The sequence below is a fragment of the Cololabis saira genome, chromosome 5, assembly GCF_033807715.1.
Source record: "Cololabis saira isolate AMF1-May2022 chromosome 5, fColSai1.1, whole genome shotgun sequence".
Lineage (NCBI taxonomy): Eukaryota > Metazoa > Chordata > Actinopteri > Beloniformes > Belonidae > Cololabis > Cololabis saira.
The window spans coordinates 16635845-16655139 of NC_084591.1; the positions used below are offsets into that span (position 1 = coordinate 16635845).

General features: G+C 40.0%; 1 protein-coding gene across 2 annotated transcripts in view; it reads right to left on the minus strand.

Annotated features, from left to right (window-relative positions):
- tubgcp6 (tubulin gamma complex component 6) overlaps nucleotides 1–19295 on the minus strand; it is a 43494-nt gene that overhangs the window by 890 nt on the left and 23309 nt on the right. The window contains exons 16-24 of one of the 2 annotated variants that reach the window (XM_061721084.1): nucleotides 18620–18718; nucleotides 17006–18512; nucleotides 14953–15114; nucleotides 10868–11036; nucleotides 10192–10333; nucleotides 9134–9328; nucleotides 7897–8029; nucleotides 3006–3219; nucleotides 594–787 (exon numbers count right to left, since the gene is read on the minus strand). In XM_061721084.1, coding sequence (XP_061577068.1) covers nucleotides 594–787; nucleotides 3006–3219; nucleotides 7897–8029; nucleotides 9134–9328; nucleotides 10192–10333; nucleotides 10868–11036; nucleotides 14953–15114; nucleotides 17006–18512; nucleotides 18620–18718 — 2815 coding nt within the window. Of the gene's footprint in view, nucleotides 1–593; nucleotides 788–3005; nucleotides 3220–7896; nucleotides 8030–9133; nucleotides 9329–10191; nucleotides 10334–10867; nucleotides 11037–14952; nucleotides 15115–17005; nucleotides 18516–18619; nucleotides 18719–19295 lie in introns of both variants that reach the window. The other variant, XM_061721083.1, reaches the window with a different exon arrangement.

Consider the following 19295-nt stretch of genomic DNA (forward strand, 5'->3'; position numbering starts at 1 on the left):
GACTGTACACAATCTGTTTTAATGAGTTTCACTTGTGCTACACTCAGTGCATTTAAAGTACATGTAATTCCACGAAGACTTAGAATATGTTAAAAAAAAAAAAAGGACTCAAATCTCTCTCTTTGTTTTTTATTAAATAGTTATTTTCCTTAAATAGTTATTATCTTTAATGCAGAGCTTTTCTTACACCTGCAGCTAATCTGAGTCAATAATTAACCTTTCAGTTTGGGAACTTTCCCCCCCTCATATTCCGTTATTACACTATAAAGGGTGCCCCTTTCACAGTATCAGAGACTTATTATGCCCACGCCTTTATTCTAAATGTCTTTGATATTATCACCTCAGTAATTCACTTACCGAATGTCAAGTTGATACTTTAAACATCCCACTCAGTTTTATGACTTACAATGATTCGGCTGTTGTTCATTTATTACAAATTATGCAGCAAAAAAGAAGAAAAATAAAAAAAGAGCGAGAGAGAGAGTCCAGTGTTTTCTCGCCGTGAGGAGCGCAGACTATCCTGTGTAGGTGACATTCGCTTACAGGTGAAACTTTCATTTAGCTAGCAGTGGAATGACATTTTCCATCCTCACCTTTGAAGAGGAAGTGAGAGTAGTACTTGAAGGTGTTGTACGACTGCTGCATGGCGATGAAGCTGGGGTGCACGGCCTCCCCCTGCTGGTCGTCCCAGCGCTGGGCGATCAGCTGGGCCCGGAACTTCAGGATCAGACTGAAGATGCTGTGGATGATGTTCATGACCGGAGCTGCTTTCTCTGTTAGGAGAGCTCTGAGGAGGAAAAAGAAAGACTTCAGAGATTTGGGAGCATTAAAGCATTAAAGGTATGATGCAGAAAACCTCTTGTAAGGAAATCATCCTGGGATTAAATCATTCACTGGGTTTCCATGTTTGACTCTCAACGCTCTGGAGTTTGAATTAATGCAGGAAGATTAACTAATTTAATCGGAAATTATGGATGCAAAGCATGCTACTTTTATAAAGATCCTATGCTAAGCCCTTTGTATTTGGTTTTACCAGAACCGTAAATCATGATGGTGTGATAATTCTTGCAATCCATATAAAAGCTCAGAACATTTAGTTTATAATTTGAATCTGGACTGCTCAGATTCAACGTTGTTAACGCCAGTAAAATTCACTAAACAGATATTGTAATATCACAAATCAGAAAAAGAAAATCAGTTTATTACTTTGGAATACATTTAAATGTAATACTTTTTTCCTCACTTCATAAGTGCAAGGGTTCACTACACACTTGTGTAAACTTACACATAAATACAGTTAAAAAAGACCCCAGATAAAGGAATCAGCACTGGTTATCAGGAGGTAAATCAGACCAGAACTCAAAAGTGGATCGGTGCATTTCTATTATTCATTTTTCTGTACGCGAAGGTTCACGATTTCATTAAGTCCTAGCCAGTAACCCTGCACTCCGCTGTCATTTAGATGTATTGGTCGCTGTAAAAACAAAATTAAACAGCCAAACAATATACCAGATAAAATGTTTAATTTATCACTCAGGCTTAAACAACAAACATACTATATCTTTTCAAAGTTTAAGGAATTTAAACTGTCAACTAGAGTCCAAAAGCAGGCAAGGATCCAATAATATGTTATATAGCAACATAAAAGACAAAAACTTCAATTATTCATCTCTAACTTTCTCAATGGGTGAAAATATTATGTGATGAGAGTGACAAAGAGGTTAATATTGCCTTGGCTATCATTATTATTCTAATGGTGATTATGAGGGTAAACCTTAATATGTATGGTGAATATAATATTTGTAAAATGTTGGGATTATTGATATCTTAGGTAGTGATTATGGAATTATAACTGTATTATAATATAATAATTTTACTTGTTAGTAACTTAATTGTAAATTGTGGCAACTATCACGTTTTTATGAGGGAATGAATTGGAGATGAGAATAAGTTTTACTTCTTTCCACTCTCTTTCGAGTAAACATACTGTATGTACATGCTTATGTTCATATGTACTATACATTTAATTTATTAAAGTCTAGTAAGATATATATACACATACACACACAGATGTGTAGAAAGAGAGAGAGAGAAAATATACTATCACTATACTAAGTCAGTAAAATAGAGGATTTTAAGCATTTTGCATTAAAAAAAAACAACAAAGAACACAAATTCAAATTTGCAGCTCGACAGACTTCCAGCTTTGTAACCAAAATCAGAAACTGAACTCTGACTGTGAAATTTACAGCTTTGAAACATCAGAGCAAGAATGTTTCAAATCGTTTCAAGTCCAGAAATAAAAATATTTTATTGTATCGCATTTCTGAGTTCAGTGGTTTCATTTTGATGAATCACATACCTGTAGGTTTTACCAACGTGTATCAGACTGTTGCATCCATTAAACAGATTCCGAAAGACATAATACAAGTTATTACACCACTGTTGCCACCGCTTTAAAGCTGCTCATTATGACATGTATGGGAGCTAACAAAGTTAGTCGGGTCCACTTTGACAAGTGTTCCTTCTAAAACTTGTTAACTTTGAACAACTAATTACAGAAGCTTTACATCCTCTTTGTTCCTCTTCATTACCGTGAACATTGTAGATAAAGTTGCACACATTAAGCATTTGTAGCAGCGCTCCTGAAAGTGTTTTTTTTTTCTTTTCTTCACAATTTACATAACTGATGATGAAAAACTGACTCCCATCACCAAATTCTTTTTTTGTATGAGTTTAATACTTTGGTATTCAATTTAATTTAATAATATTACATTAATAGAAAACCTAGAGGGAAATTAAAAGAAAACTTGTGTGAACATCTATATTTCTTATTGTCAAACTCATTTTGGTTTGTCCATTTCCCCTCATGAGCAGCATTTTTTATTTTTTTTTTAAACTGTGCCCAACGTTAACATATTATCCAAAAGCTAATTCTTGCTACATTGTTTTAGGTCACGGGTGTCATTGATCCCCTTTTGCACATGTGCAGTTCCAGCTCTCACCTGAAGATGGCTCTGTTGAGGTAGTCTGCGTGTGTGCGGTGGATGGCGTCCAGGTCGTTGGCAGTGGCCAGTTTGGCTGTGAACTCACTCCAGGACACTTGCAGGATCTGATTAGCGATGTAGCCCTGAATGACTTTAACAAAATGCTGCATCTCGTGCCGGTACAGCTGCAGCTGGCGGAACTGCACGGAGCGGCCCGCACCTTTCACCAGAGCTGAGAGACAGAAGCAGACAGGTCATAACTAGTCCCGCAAGAAAAATTAACCTTTGATGGTCTCAGACGTGGGGATTCATTACCAATTCATTGAAAATCAAATCTTATTATCTGATAAATCATTTACAATGACTTTGAGACCCTGGAAACTCCTAACTTAACACATTCTCGTTTTTTCTTACACATCATTCTAAGAATATATCACCACTGTTTTGACAACCTTTAATTGAATTGTCAGGCAACGTGTGCATCATATTCCTTGGATATCACTTAGATCTTTAAAATTGTTTTCTTTTCCCCTGGAAAAAGTTTTACAGGGGACATAAATTCAAGTGTTTTCCTTTGGGGCTTTCTCTGTTTTTATTTGTTTATTAATCCTTTATTTCTCCCTCAATGGGGAAACTCAATTGTTTAGCTGCAGTACACTTAACACACACATGCAGAGGAGGGGTAAAAAAGTAAAAGTTAAAAAATATATATAATTACAAAATATAAACAGTATATACAGTACATTGCAATGGAAGTAAAAGTAGTGCGAAAGAAAAAAACTGTGCAAAACAAGCAGGTAGAATGTGTGTGAGGTAGACAGACAGATATTGCATAGATATTGCACATATTGTTGCTGTGCAGGTTAGAGATAACAAAAAAACTTGTGTTACTTTTGAGAGAAGGCGCCTGTTTACAAATGTCTTAATAAGGCCGGCTGGATTGTTGGTCCCCATCTCTAACATCCCAGCTCTGAGGCTTCACCTACCTCCAAAAACCGTATTCGAAAAGTTTCTTTCACAAGCGAATTACAATATTTTTAGTCTTCTAAGACGGATGGGTTTTAGGTTAGAAATTAAACATCAACATTAGTACGCTCATACACAACAGGTGGGACGGTAACTGATCCAAGTTATTCAAACAGATTTTACTGGCATCCAGCTGTCCTCGCCTCATCACGTCATTTGTTACTCCTACACATCTAGGTATAAACAAGGCAATTTTTAACAATTCACACAGGAAGTCTCTGGTTTGAGCGTGGCATCTCCCACAACCTCATTCCCATGTTAATATCAAGTGCTGGCACTTTGCCCTACCAGAGGGAAAAGGGGGGAAAGCATCAAGGAAAAGGGGGATGTTGTCATACTTGTGTTTTAGGTTAAAAAAAAAAAGGGAAAGAGTGGCTTTTATTGATAGAGGAGGCGTGACATGGGCGTTGATTGGCTGGCCGTACGAGGACTGCAGCCTCCACATGTTGGCCGCGTGCTCGAGCAGGTGAGCTGTCTGGAGCCCTGGGCCCCCGTTTTGATCTCGTTTGACGGCAGCGGGCTGGTGAGGTCAGCGAGCTCTGCGCTGTGCTTTTCTTGGTGCAGCAACAGACTGTCATAACACAGCATAACCCACTGTAATAGATGGGTTTTACTTCTCAGGTGCAGGTGCAGTCATTACCACTGGTGTGTGTGAAGCTTTACTCATGTGTAATCTGAACTGGATGTGACGCCCACATGGCTGAAAATAAATGTTACTCCAGTTCACAGTAAATGTGTTGCCTTCTAATGAGACATGCAGTTATCCTCTAGCTCAGGGACGGGCCACTCCAGTCCTCGATGGCCACTGTCATGCATATATTAAATGTTTTCCTGTTTAATCACTCCCTGATACAATAGGCTGTGTCATTAACAGAGTAGAGCAGACCTTGGTGACAAGTTGGTAATGACTATTAATATGATTCAGGTGTGTCAAAGCAGGAAAACAACTAGAACCTGCAGGACGGTAGCCCTCCCCGTCGTTGCACAGCCCTGCTCGCTTTAAATGACAATCCACAGCAGATCATGGTGTGCTGCATTTTGATGCTCTCATTCTGTCTCTCCTTCAGGGCAGCTCATTTATACCTGCATGCTATGGTCCTTTCACATATGTCCTACTGCATCACTGCCTGGGGCCAGGCCACTGACACAGCAACAAGACCTCTATTCTCACTCCACAAACAAGCTTTAAAAATTTTAGATCAGAAGCCACAAAAGTGGCATCACTGTAAAATCATTGAGAAATATAATTTGTTATCTTTTTCCAACTTTACAAAATTCTCTTTTTTGAAAGTTGTTTTTAAGTGTGTCAACGGACTGGCCCCAAGCAATGTCACAGATCTTTATCAAAGCAGACAACTGTGGGACAATGACAAGGAGCATGAGCAACCAAAATTGTAAAATTAGAAGATGCAGGACAACATTTGGTCAGTCATCCGTTTCAGTGCTTGGTACACACCTATGGAATTCTTTACCACCAGAAATAAAATCCCAAACAGAATTAAGGATGTTTAGTGCCAAAGCTAAACATTGGCTTAAGCAGCAGCAGAAATGCAAACATTAACTTCTCTCAAGTCACTGTCAGTACAGTATTTTACTAATGTTTAATGTATTTAACTTGTAGGAATGGGCGATATTTTACCGTTCACGATATACCGTCAAAAAAATTCCTTACGATAAGAATTTGTCATGTCGCGGTAAAAACGATAAATTCCCGTTGATGATGTTTTTGTGTAAAGCTGATTTTTGGAAGGAAGGAAGGAAGGAAGGAAGGAAGGAAGGAAGGAAGGAAGGAAGGAAGGAAGGAAGGAAGGAAGGAAGGAAGGAAGGAAGGAAGGAAGGAAGGAAGGAAGGAAGGAAGGAAGGAAGGAAGGAAGGAAGGAAGGAAGGAAGGAAGGAAGGAAGTGAGAAAACAAGGAAAGAAGGAAGGAAGGGAGAAAAGAGGAAGGGAAGAAGGAAGGAGAGAGCAGGAGGAAAGAAGGAAGGAAGGGGAAAAAAGAAGGAAGGAAGGAAGGAAGGAAGGAAGGAAGGAAGGAAGGAAGGAAGGAAGGAAGGAAGGAAGGAAGGAAGGAAGGAAGGAAGGAAGGAAGGAAGGAAGGAAAGGGGAGAAGGAAGGGAGAAAACAAGGAAAGGAGGAAGGAAGGGAGAAAAGAGGAAGGGAAGAAGGAAGGAAAGAGCAGGAGGAAAGGGGGAAGGAAGGGAAAAAAGAAGGAAGGAAGGAAGGGAAAAAAGAAAGAAAGAAAGAAAGAAAGAAAGAAAGAAAGAAAGAAAGAAAGAAAGAAAGAAAGAAAGAAAGAAAGAAAGAAAGAAAGAAAGAAAGAAAGAAAGAAAGAAAGAAAGAAAGAAAGAAAGAAAGAAAGAAAGAAAGAAAGAAAGAAAGAAAGATAAATTCCCGTTGATGACAAACATGGCGGATCTGAGAGCGAGATAGATTCATAGTTAAAAAGGTGGAGTTGAATTGGTATTTTTCTTATCGTCATTTTTATCGTTATCGGGATAAATGCCAGAAATAATCGTGATACATTTTTTAGTCCATACCGCCCATCCCTATTAACTTGTGCAATTTTTAATCTAAATTTTTGAGCTGTGTTTATTTTTTTATGATATCTGTTCAGTGCATTATTCACTGTATTTGTATTATTGTATTTTGTATTCAGCATCTTTTATCCTTCTTTTGCCTGACCAGGGACAAAGACTGCAAATTAGCTGAAGCTAGACGTCTTGTATGCATCAGATTTTTCATTCTTTGTGACAATGTTGTATGTATCGTCCCTGTTAAATAAACATTCAAATAAAAAATAAAATGTGGCAAAGTTTTATGTTGGATGCCTGTCTCCCTTCCCGTTTGTCCAGATGTGGGAGCGGCGCTGTGTGAACGCAGGCTTGAAAATTCAATTCAATCAAAAATAGTTCATTAATCCCCAAAGGGATATTAATTGTTTCAGCAGTGATGATTTAAGTCTTTTCAAAGAGTCATTGTCGAGGTTTATTGCTGTGGGCAGGAAGTATCTCCTGCAGCGGTCTGTTGCTAAGTCGCCGTGTTGTGAAGAGGATTCTCAGGGTTGTGAATGATCTTCATTTATGAAGTATTCTCCTTCAAACAATGAGCCCCAGAACAGAGCCTCCCTTTTTCTTCTGTTTGTTCACCCTAGACCGGGGGTCTCCAACCCTGGTCCTCGAGAGCTACTGTAAGTTAATGTTTCCCCTTGTTCAACACACCCGATTCTAATTAATGGTCATCATCAGCATGTCCTCAAGATCTACACTACTCAGTCAGTGACACAGCCGTGTCTATCAGGGCTGTGTTGAAGCAGGAAAACGTCTATTATCCTCATCGACTCTACCTGTCGCGCCACAAAAGCCCCTGTGGAAATAAAAAGATGAGCTGTTCTGATCAGCCTTTCTGGAGATCATCAATCAAATTATCTGGAGATGATGTGAAGATAACAATCGGTGCTTGATTGATCGATCCTTTGTTAGGGTACATTTACAGCCATTCAGCCCTGTGTTCATTTCCAAAGTTCAAAGCTTTTTTTTTTTTTTTTTTTAATTAGATTGCGATAATTAAAATCACTGTCATAGCTAAAGTGTAAATCTTTCTAGTAAGTCAATGGGTAGTGTCCCACCCCGCCATCAGAACACCCACTTATGAAGTCTGTACACAGACGGTTAATGATCAACACCATCAAGCTCAGTGAAGCCTGCACTTTCCCTACAACCCCACTAGCCTAATTACGCTTTGCAAAAATGAATCAAAATAATTACAGCATTCCCTCTGAATATTTTATAACCGGCTCCTGCACAGCAGGAACAATCTTATCGCTCCCACTTTAGAGGGAGGGTGAAGTGTGAGCTGGGGCTGAATCAGCAACTCCCATCTCCTCACCTGTTCTCTTGAGGTGAAACCAGACGTCCCGCAGGCTCCACACCATGTGTTTGAGCTGTAGCAGGAATGAAAACAAGCGGTTGTACTTGTTCGTGCAGCTGTCTGTGATGATGATATTCATCGGCCAGTCCACCTGGAAGGAGGCGCGAGGGAAAGAAAAGTTAAATTGAATAAAAAATAAGACAACAATGAAAAGGGGAGCTAAAAAAAGGAAAAAAAAAAAGTGTAAGCTGCCAGAGCTTCTGACTGCAGAGGAAATTAAAAGGAAGGTGGAGAGAGATGCTGAGAAAAACAGGTAAAGGGAAAGTGATGGATGACACGAGGAGAGAGGAGAAATGTGTGAATACAGCGACGTTGATAAAGGAGCTGAGAATGTTGTGAGGGGAAGATAGAGTGGTGAGAAATGGGGGAAGAGTTGGAGGAGTCATACGGAAAAAGAAAAATGGTGACAGAAAGGAGCAAAATGTGAAGCAAGCAGTAAAGATAAGAAGGGGGGTGGGAGCTGAAAAAGTACAAGATGGAGATTCAACAACTACATGAAGAGTCATTAGAAAACGGAGCGCTGTGGACAATATGTGAGCCATTAGTCACTCTGCATGTCAACCACGACACAACTCTAATAATTCTATGAGGCTGAGCCACTTAAATGCATGATAAGCTCATTTTCCACATCCAGAGCAGCGTGTCAAAAATGACAGGCTGAGACAAACGCAGCTATGTGAGAGTACTCATTTGCACATTTCTTCTCCTCTCATCTTAGTTCCTTCCTTAAAGAAACCTGAGCAGAGGAGGCAACATACAGAAGGAGAGGTGTTGAAGTAACAGGCTCGAATCAAGATGAGAAATATTTTTATCTGATGTCAATTAAATGTGACGACATGTTTCACAACCACATCTGCCCATTTTGTCTATAACATACAGCCAATTTTTATTGTTTGTCAGGTGTTTTTTTTTGTTTTAATATCAATCAAAATATTTACATCTAATAAACTTTACAGTGTGGGATTTATGTCCCATGCCCCATTTAGACACGAAGATGCCAAAAAGACTTCCCCCAAGAGTTACGCTTGTTCATCATCATTTATAACTCTTCCAGAAAGCTCCCCTCGCTCCGCCAGGAAAGAGGAGACACTCTTCAGATTGCTTTTCTGAGATTGATTTCCAGATCACAAGCCCGAGGACAGAAGAGAGAGCAGACAAAGGTGTTTGGTTATTCCATCAGCATGCGCAGCCTCACCTTGTAGCGTAGCTCCAAACAGTTGAGAGAGTCCGGGGCGTGTGGATGAAAGGTCTCGGGGAAGAAACGCAGGGCAAAGGTGAAGTTGGCGGCTAAAGGCGTGTCCCCGTGCAAACTGTACTGCAGGGCCTTGTTGAGGATGGAGTTCAGCACCAGCGGGGTCAGCAGCTCGCCTGGTGTCTGTCCACTGCCCATCTGGGGGGGGAAACAGGGACATCACCTCAGATACACAGCAGGTCAAATGGTATTACAACCAAATAAGCGTCTTCTGAAGCTTGAGAGTTAGACAAGTTTTTAATTCACAACAGAACAAGTGGAGGCTGATTACGAGTTCCTCTGCGGCTGAAGGTGTGCTAAGCTGTGATATCGGTGCTTTGGCTGAATAAATAACACCTTCTGTCTCATAAGCCTAAGGAAACAGATGTACATGAATGTTTCTGCAGTGCAGCGCTGAGGTGTTACCACAGGCTTTACTTGTTATTCTTGACAGGAAGCTTGACACAATTAGAAATCTGGCAGGAAAATTAGATAAAACAGGCTTGCCGGGTTGAGCATTAATGTTGCTTGAAACTGCAACCCTCTTCTTCTGCGTAGTTTGTTCTAATACATTACCGGTACAACAATATTGATTACAGCAATTTCCGGGATGCTCAGTTTTTCTTACATTTCACAACGGCAATTTATCTTGGGAAGCTGTGTGTGGGATAATTGCAACTCTCACAGGCTCAAGGGTACTAAATTACATCTTCCTGAAAAAAAAAATAAGAACCCTTTACTAAAAGCACACTTGGGATAATGATGCAAGAGAGAAAAACAAAACAAAACAAAACCAAAAAAAAACAACCTTTCCTCTTAATGTGTTTAATGCACATTTTTCAAATCATGATAACTGTGTCTAGTCAAAGTGATGGAAACCTGTGCTGTCACAGGCGGATAACAAAGATCATAAACGGCTGAAAACTTAAAGGTTGTTTGTGGCGTCTTGTCTCCCCCTAGAATGCAATAACCTTAGAAAGAATAGAAAAATCCACCCTTACGGATCAGTGTAGGAGGGTTACCTTTTCAAAGAGCAGATCGCTGAGGGACTGTGCAAATTCACCGTCCTCCATCAGCAGGAAGTGGCGCAGCGCTTCAAAGTGTTTTTCCACCCCCAACTCCACAAAGAAATAGTCCACCACTGCCTTATTCACCAAAGACACACTGGGGATGAAGAGTGGAGTCAAGACAAGGGGAGAACTGGAATCAGTGCTGAAAATGATGGTGACTTGCAAGTTTCATAAACACGTGAAGCCTTGAGGAACCCACAATCTCTCCTTATTTTTAAATGATTTCCAAGGAGACTACATTAATACCACATAGTGATCCTGGAAACATCCTCTGCTGAAAAGTTACCAGGGAAATTATATGAAAAATGAAATAATCCGTCTGTTCTATTTAACAGAACTATTAAAACTTATGAGCTATAAATGCCTCCCTGTGTGTAAAACGGGATCAGGGAGTCAATTTGTCATAGCTAAAGGCACACACAGACTGCATGTGTGAAGACAAATATATCTGCAACTAATGACAGAATTTCAAACAGTTTCAAAGATATAAAGTAAATAGCTACAGCTCAAATGTGCTTACCGAGAGAAAAGAAAAGAGAAAAAAAACCTGACGCTATTTATGCTTCGCTCCCAAAAAGAAACACAACCTCTAACAATTCATGCAGTGCTCTTTGAGGTGGCAACTCACTGTGTGATGAGTGGAGCAGTGACAGAGTGTTTTATCAGCACTGGCAGGGAAACCATCTCGCTGAGTTGGACAGCTGTGGTGTCTGTAGCTCTGCTGAGTGTGGGGTCCGTAGGAAGGCCCCAGGGCCCCCGCGTTACCTGCTTCAGCAGCTGACATTCAGGAGACGACGCTGTGCGAGAGGGAGATGACGGGCAGGTTGCTGAGGAATAGTCACTCTCACAACTGCAGGAAACTGCTTCACGCAAGAAAAAAAACTAAAACCATCCAACACTCTTTGTTGGATAAAACAAGACATCTGAATTGTGGATGATGTTTTCTCCGTCCATACGTTTACAGCAGCGATACCTAAATGACTACAGCTTCTGACCTTTGACTGCTGTTGTGGAAGACGAGAGGTATTTGGCAGAGTAGACGGTAAGTGACTGAGGCGTGAAAACTCGCTGCATGACTGAACCACAAACAGACGGTGAGAAAGAGGATGCGACTTCAGTGAGTCGAGTCGTAAAACGTGCCACTCAAATGTAAAAGTGTTGCTATTTATTCAGTTATATTTTACAGTTTGTGGAAATAAAAAACACCTAAACATGTTAAAAACATGTTTGAGTTTACATGAAGTCAATTCAAACCCCAGTGATTTCAGCTATAACTTCTCAACAGTTTTACATTACTTAATAATAAAAAAAAAAAAAAATGGTACAACCAGGAGGTTTTTTTTCCCTCGCAGGAAAAAGGATGTATTCAGTTTTATTCCTATGAGAAATGGTTAGGTTTTGTTCAAAATGTCATGTTTATTCTCATATAGATATTGTAATAGTAAGTTATAGAAATATTATTTGCACCTCCTTGGGTTATTTTGCTAAATAAAGATTCAGAGTCAACATTGACTATCAAAATATGAACACTTCTACTGTCCTCTCGATCTCTCAACAACTACAGTATCCCTTCCCTCTTAATGCAAATTAGTCAATACGTGATCATTCAGGGGGAGAAATGCTCCTCCACTTTTGCTGTTGCCAAGATTTAACGACTTGGTAATCTTATTTTTCTCCCTTTATCCGCACCAAAGAAAACACAAAGCAAAATGTAAAGTAGCAAATTCAAAAACCAAAATAAATTACACTCATGCTGCTCCCTTCGTCTTCAAGCACGGAGAGACAGACCTCATATCTGCGTATAACACAAGGATCCAGTGAATGGTGGCTGAATATACAAGCTTCTTCTTTTTGGTAGCATAACAAGAGGCAGCATGACAGCATACAAGGATAACATTGTGAGTGAGAGAGGAAGACGAGGCACCCTTTTGATTTTACAGTTACATAATTAAAGATAAGTGAAATATAATATATATATATATATATATATATATATATATATATATATTGTATTTTCTGGACTATAAGCCGCTACTTTTTTCATAGGTTTTGAACCGTGCGGCTTATACAAAGGTGCGGCTATTCTGTGGATTTTTCTTCCACCGCTCGGGCACTCTAACCGGAATTAGAATAAAAACTAAAACAAAATAAATGTAAAGAAGAATACGCTACTTCTTCTTAAGCAAATAGAAGTAGGTAGAAGCAGATTTCAAACAGATAAATAGATAAATAAATACTGGTTATTTTCTCTTGGTTCCGTCCCGTTTTAATCAGCAAAGTTGCTGCCGTGTTAAAAGACACTGTTAGGAAAGGATCTATTTAGGCACAAACATGTACATCATTTACAGTTCAAAATCCTTCTGTACATGTAGTAAATATCTAATCTGACAACATAAATATTTGCGGCTTGCATATCTTTTTTTTTAAATAGGGCGGATGCGGCTTATATACAGGTGCGGCTTGTATTTCCTTTTTTTATTGTTTTTTTTTTAAAATAGAGCGGATGCGGCCTATATACAGGCGCGGCTTATAGTCCAGAAAATACGGTATATACAGTTGTATGAAAAAGTTTGGGCACCCCTGATCATTTTCAAGATTTTCCTTTATAAATCATTGGTTGTTGGGATCAGCAATTTCAGTTAAATATATCATATGGCAGACAAACACAGTGCTATTTGAGAAGTGAAATGAAGTTTATAGGATTTACAGAAAGTGTGCAATAATTACTTAAACAAAAGTAGGCAGGTGCATAAATTTGGGCACCCTTGTTGTTTTATTGATTTGAATACATTTAGCATTAATTATTGGAACACAACAGTTGTTTGTTCAGTTCATTGACCCTTCACCTACATACACAGGTGAAGCCAGTCATGAAAAAGGGTATTTAAGATGGCCTGTTGTAAGTTGTTCACCTCTTTGCATCTTCTTTGAAGAGTGGCAACATGGGAGCCTCAAAACAACTGTCAAATGACCTGAAAACCAAGATTGTTCAACATCATGGTTTAGGGGAAGGATACAAAAAGCTAGCTCAGAGATTTCAGCTGTCAGTTTCCACTGTAAGGAACATAGTGAGGAAATGGAAGACCACAGGCACAGTTCTAGTTAAAGCCTGGAGTGGCAGGCCAAGGAAAATCTCAGATAGGCAGAGGCGAAGGATGGTGAGAACAGTCCAAGTCAACCCACAGACCAGCTCCAAAGACCTACAACATGATCTTGCTGCAGATGGTGTCACTGTGCATCGTTCAACTATTCAGCGCACTTTGCACAAGGAGATGCTGTATGGGAGAGTAATACGGCGGAAGCCTTTTCTGCGCACACGCCACAAACGGAGTCGTTTGAGGTCTGCTACAGCACATCTTGACAAGCCAGCTTCATTTTGGAATAAGGTGCTGTGGACTGATGAAACTGAAATTGAGTTATTTGGACATAACAAGCGGCGAGATGCATGGCGGAAGAAGAACACAGAATTCCAAGACAAACACTTGCTACCCACAGTCAAATTTGGTGGTGGTTCCATCATGCTGTGGGGCTGTGTGGCCAGTGCAGGTACTGGCAATCTCGTTAAAGTTGAAGGTCGCATGGATTCCAGTCAGTATCAGCAGATTCTTGTCAACAATGTTCAAGAATCAGTGACAAAGTTGAAGTTGTGCCGGGGCTGGATACTAACAAGACAACAACCCTAAACACTGCTCAAAGTCTACTAAGGCATTCATGCTGAGGAACAGGTACAACATTCTGGAATGGCCATCTCAGTCCCCAGACCTGAATATTATTGAAAATCTGTGGTGGGATTTAAAGCGGGCTGTCCATGCTCGGAAACCATCAAACCTGACTGAACTGGAGATGTTTTGTAAAGAAGAATGGTCAAAAATACCTTCAACCAGAATCCAGACCCTCATTGGAAGCTATAGGAAACGTTTAGAGGCTATTTTTTCTGCAAAAGGAGGATCTACTAAATATTGATGTAATTTTTCTGTTGGGGTGCCCAAATTTATGCACCTGCCTACTTTTGTTTAAGTAATTATTGCACACTTTCTGTAAATCCTATAAACTTCATTTCACTTCTCAAATAGCACTGTGTTTGCCTGCCATATGATATATTTAACTGAAATTGCTGATCCCAACAACCAATGATTTATAAAGGAAAATCTTGAAAATGATCAGGGGTGCCCAAACTTTTTCATACAACTGTATATATATATATATATATATATATATATATATATATATATATATACATATATATACATATATATATATACATATATATATATATATATATATATAATATTTGGATGAGGTCAACAAGTAAATACTGTGAAGCATTTCTGTTTGGTCACCGTGGTTGAATATGAACTGCAATAGGCTCCATTCTTGATCTTGACAACTGAAAACTTGCCTATTTGCAGTTCTTTACTTCACACCAGATACAAAGTATTGCGTGTCAAATCTGCCCAACCTTAACTTGTACTAAAATGTTCATGTCTCGAATATCAGAATCAGCTTTATTGGCCAAGTGTGTTGACACATGCAGGGGATTTGAACGTGAGACAAAAAAACCAACAACAATACATGGATAACCTAGGAGCTGCAGTATGTACAGGCTATATTTCTTATGTACAAAATAGGTAATGTGAAGATTATGGGTCATAAATGAGGATAAAGTCAACTATACTGTTTTTACTCTGATAAAGTCATATGTTTTCAACTCACCTATTAGGTCATAACAGTCCTCGTAGTGCTCTACCTGGTACTGAGCTGACAAAGCCTGGAGGTATTCCTTCTCAAAGCGTTCTCCCGGCGAGAGCCCCGAGCCGGACGCCCAGGACCCTAATCCATCAGGCAGCTGCTCGCTGGAGCTGCCCGACCTGGAACCTGCGGAAAGATGTAGAGCGACTACTTTTAACAAAGAAAGGCCAGGATTTGCCAAGACATTTTAATTTGGGCTCTGAGCACAAAGGGACCATTAGTTGTGATTCCAAGAACTGAAATGCCAGCGTTTCAGACTTTTTAATGCAAAAGAAGGAAAAGGAAATCAAAAAGATATTGCTTTTAAAAGGGATTACAGTATATGCTTTGGGACTGTACAGCAGAGTACTTTTAGTCATTTTTACTCTTCATTATCTGCATTTGACAGAAAAAATATGTCTCCTTTAATACAGGAGCAATCCCTAGATATTAAATAAAGGAGAGAAAGGGTGAATTTAACTGCAACCGTATGCATGTGTCATTGAAAAGGGATTAAAAGCATATATCCTCTTCCTGATTTTCAGCTCATTATATTGATTTCTATAAGTCAACAAATTGTTGTGCTCATCAATTTATTGATGTGAAGGACTTATTTATACCGTCCTGAGCTGCCTCACAACTTAAGACCGAATGTTTGTTTACCATGGTTAATGCAGTTGTAAAATCTAGTTTTCTTCCAGTTGAGGCTTTTGTCCAAGGTTAAACCCTTTTTATCTTTCGAAAACTTTGAGAAAGTTATAAATGCCTTTTGTGTAATCCCGCCTAGACTACTGCAATGCACTGTATGCAGGTGTTAGCTGTTCTTCCCCATCCCGTCTGCAGCTCGCCTCCTCACCAGAACGCGAAGGCGGGACCATATTACACCGCTTGCAGCTCTTCTCTGGCTCCCCATCCATTATAGTAGGGCTGGGGATCGATTCAAATATCAAGAATCGATTTGATTCAGATTCTTAAGATTCAGAATCGATTATCACGCTTTGATTCGATCCAATTCGATTCGATCCGATATTGATTTGGGTTACTGTTAATAAAACAGTTTTTTCAGCTGTTGCATGAATTATATGACTGTCTAGTTATGCAACATATTAATACTAGTATTATATTCAGATTCAACAGCAAGTATTGGCAGCTAATGATGCTGTAAGGACCAATCACCTCCCAGAATGCTGCTATAACTGCTTTCAGAAACATTGTGTGGGTCAGAATTATCAAACAGATCCAGGGCAAACCGAGGACGAAAGAAATCGCTTTTATTTTTTCCCCATTTATGAGAATTTGGTTTTTAACAGTTATGCAAATGTAACCCCAAGACAGTATATAAAGCAAAGAAATATAGACAATTTATGCAATTATAACTGAAAACTTTAATGTTTTCATACCTTTAAACATATTTAAAGGCAAAAACATGCCACCAGTTATTCTCGTGTCCAACAAAATATTCCTTTTTTGGGCATAAACAAAAAAGTACCAAAAGTTGTAATCTAATGATGAAAAAAAACATTTTTTTTTTTTTTTTTTTTAAATCGATCTTTAGACATATAAATCGATTTTTATGAATTAATATGAGAATCGATTTAAAATCGGAGAATCGATCTTTTCAACACAGGCCTACATTATAGGATCAATTCTTTTAGTTGTTTTTAAATCTTTTCATGGTCTTTGCACCTTCTTATATCTCAGGTCTTTTAAATGTCCATAGACCTTCTCGGCCTCTTAGGTCAGCTGACCAAAAAAAAAGAGCAGGGGTGGCCGGGCCTTTGCAGTAACTGGTCCCAAACTCTGGACGGAGCTGCCGCTGCACATACGCCTGGCTGTTTTTAAATCTCATCTTAAAACTCTTTTTTACTCACTAGCATTTAACTCGCCATAATTGTTGTATTTCATTAATGTGTTTTATTTTTTACGTTGTCCTGTTTTGTTTTTATTTTTCCTTTCACTTGTCCAGCACTTTGGTCAGTTGTTGTTGTTTTTAAAGTGCTTTATAAATAAACTTTAACTTGATGGTAGGGTTTCGTACCTTTGGTGTCCTCATCTTTGGTTTTTTCCTGATTTCCACTGCCTTTCCCTTTCACCACACATCCGACTCCAAGTGCAGAATCAGACGAGTGACCGTAGTTGGTGCCCACAGGCGCAGGAGGAGGCGGCTCCGTCCCCAGCACCACACACCCAACTCCTAGTGCAGAATCAGACGAGTGGCCGTACGCGCTGCCTGGGAGTGCAGAATGTGGCAGCTCTGTTCCTAAAACCCTACACCCGAGTCCTAGGGCCGAGTCAGACGAGTGGCCGTAGGCGCTGCCTGGCAGTGGAGACGGAAGAGGTTCAGCTCCGGAGCGGACACAGCCAATCCCCAAGCTTGAGTCAGACGAGTGGCCATGAGCACTGCCGGGTAAGGGAGAACGCTTGGCCTCAGCGCCTGAAACAATACACCCGAGACTTAACGTGGAGTCAGAGGAGTGACCGTGAGAGCTTCCATGCAGAGGGAGCAAGGGCAGGTCTGCTCCCGATACCATGCAGCCCGGCTCAAGGATGCAATCGGAGGCGTGCCCGTGCTTACTCCAGCGAGATCTTGCTTCAGGAACGTTGGACACAAACTCGCCCACTTTTATATTGGCATCAGAGGAGTGTCCGTGAATGCTCGGGGCAGGACAATGTGCAACAATGTCTGATACATTTTCCCCAACTTTAAAATGAGAATCCGAGCTATGACCGTGAACACTCGGCGAAGGCAGAGGGGGAATTACGTCCGGAACAAGCTCTCCAACTTTGATGTGGGCATCTGAGACATGGCCGTGGACGCTTGGAGTCAGAACCGGGGGGACAAACTCAGAAACATTTTCCCCAATTTTGATGTGAGAATCAGAAGAGTGGCCATGGACACTGGGGGATGGTAGAGGAGCAACCATTTCTGAAACCTGCTCTTCAATCTTGATTTGTGAATCTGAGGCATGACCGTGCACATTTGGAGAGGGAAGTGAAGGAGTGACCTCAGAGATGTACAGTCCGACTTTTATGTGAGCGTCGGAGGGATGTTTTTTGAGAGGATCTGAGATGTGGTGTTGAGCGTTTGCCTTTTCAGTCCCCACCCTATCGTCCGAGACCATCTTAGATTCAGCATTTTGTTCTGGTAAAGATCCAGCTTCCTTGTGACTACGATCCGTCACTGAGAGGCTTGGAGCTGCTTGTGAAGGTTGGCCGTCAACACTGTCATGGTCCCCACCAGATCCCCAGCGAGGCCTGGACTGGACTGGTGCTTGGCCACCCATACCCTCAAGCGGACTAAAGGGGGCACTAAAGTCATAGTCTACGAGTTGTGCAGTAGGACAGGCTTCAGGTAGCTCGGAGCTGATCTCCTCCAGGGCTTTATCCATTTCCTTTCTGTCAGGCTTCTCTGATTTAGGGAGAAAGTCATTGATGTCAATGTCCTCAGAGACGAGAGCAGCATCTGCTATAGATGGATCTTGTGGCAGTGACGCAGCTTCTGATTCTTGGGTCTCTCCTGACTGTTCCTCCTGAGAGCGAGATACCTGCTGACAGAAGTTAATAATTTGATTATGTCTCTATGGCCAACATTGAGGGAGCTAAAAATAGAGAAAAACATTTGGGCTTAATAGAATAGGCCTGTTGTTATTACCAGGGTTTGTTGTAGTGGTGTCTGTTGCACAAAGGGAACAGGCGAAAATACCTCCATGGGAGGTCTCTCTTGACCTAACAGATACTTCTCCAGCATTGCCTTGAAAGATGACACAAAAACCAACTTAAAAGACACGTAACATTTTTTTCTGAGAAGACAGATCAGCATTGATCTTGGAATGTTTGCCGGCAAAATTTTGTAAAAAAAAAACAGTTGAGAAAAACTTCATACAAGTTGGTAAAAAGGTTTGGGAGGGGCAAAGAATAAATCCATTACATTTTAGAGGGAATGTGGATGGGTTTTTCTTTGAAATTACAAGGCAGAGTATTGTCCTTACTATAACAGGGTTTATACAGCAATCCTTATGTTAAATTTAATACCAATTTAATACCTTTTTCACTACCATCAGATTTAAAAAAAAAAACATTAAGTGTTAATCACGGACCTTTTAACATTAATACAGATTTTGACCTATAGAACACTATACAGAACAGATTTATAGACCGATTGATGTTGACCAGATGTTTCACATTTATTTCACTTGATGAATGACAATAAAATAGACTGATTAAAATGTAAAAGGTAAAAAATAATACCAATTTAAAAAAAAATAATACCTGTGACAGCGAATTTAACACTTTTAATGGCCTTAAATTTGGCAATTTTCATTTATCAC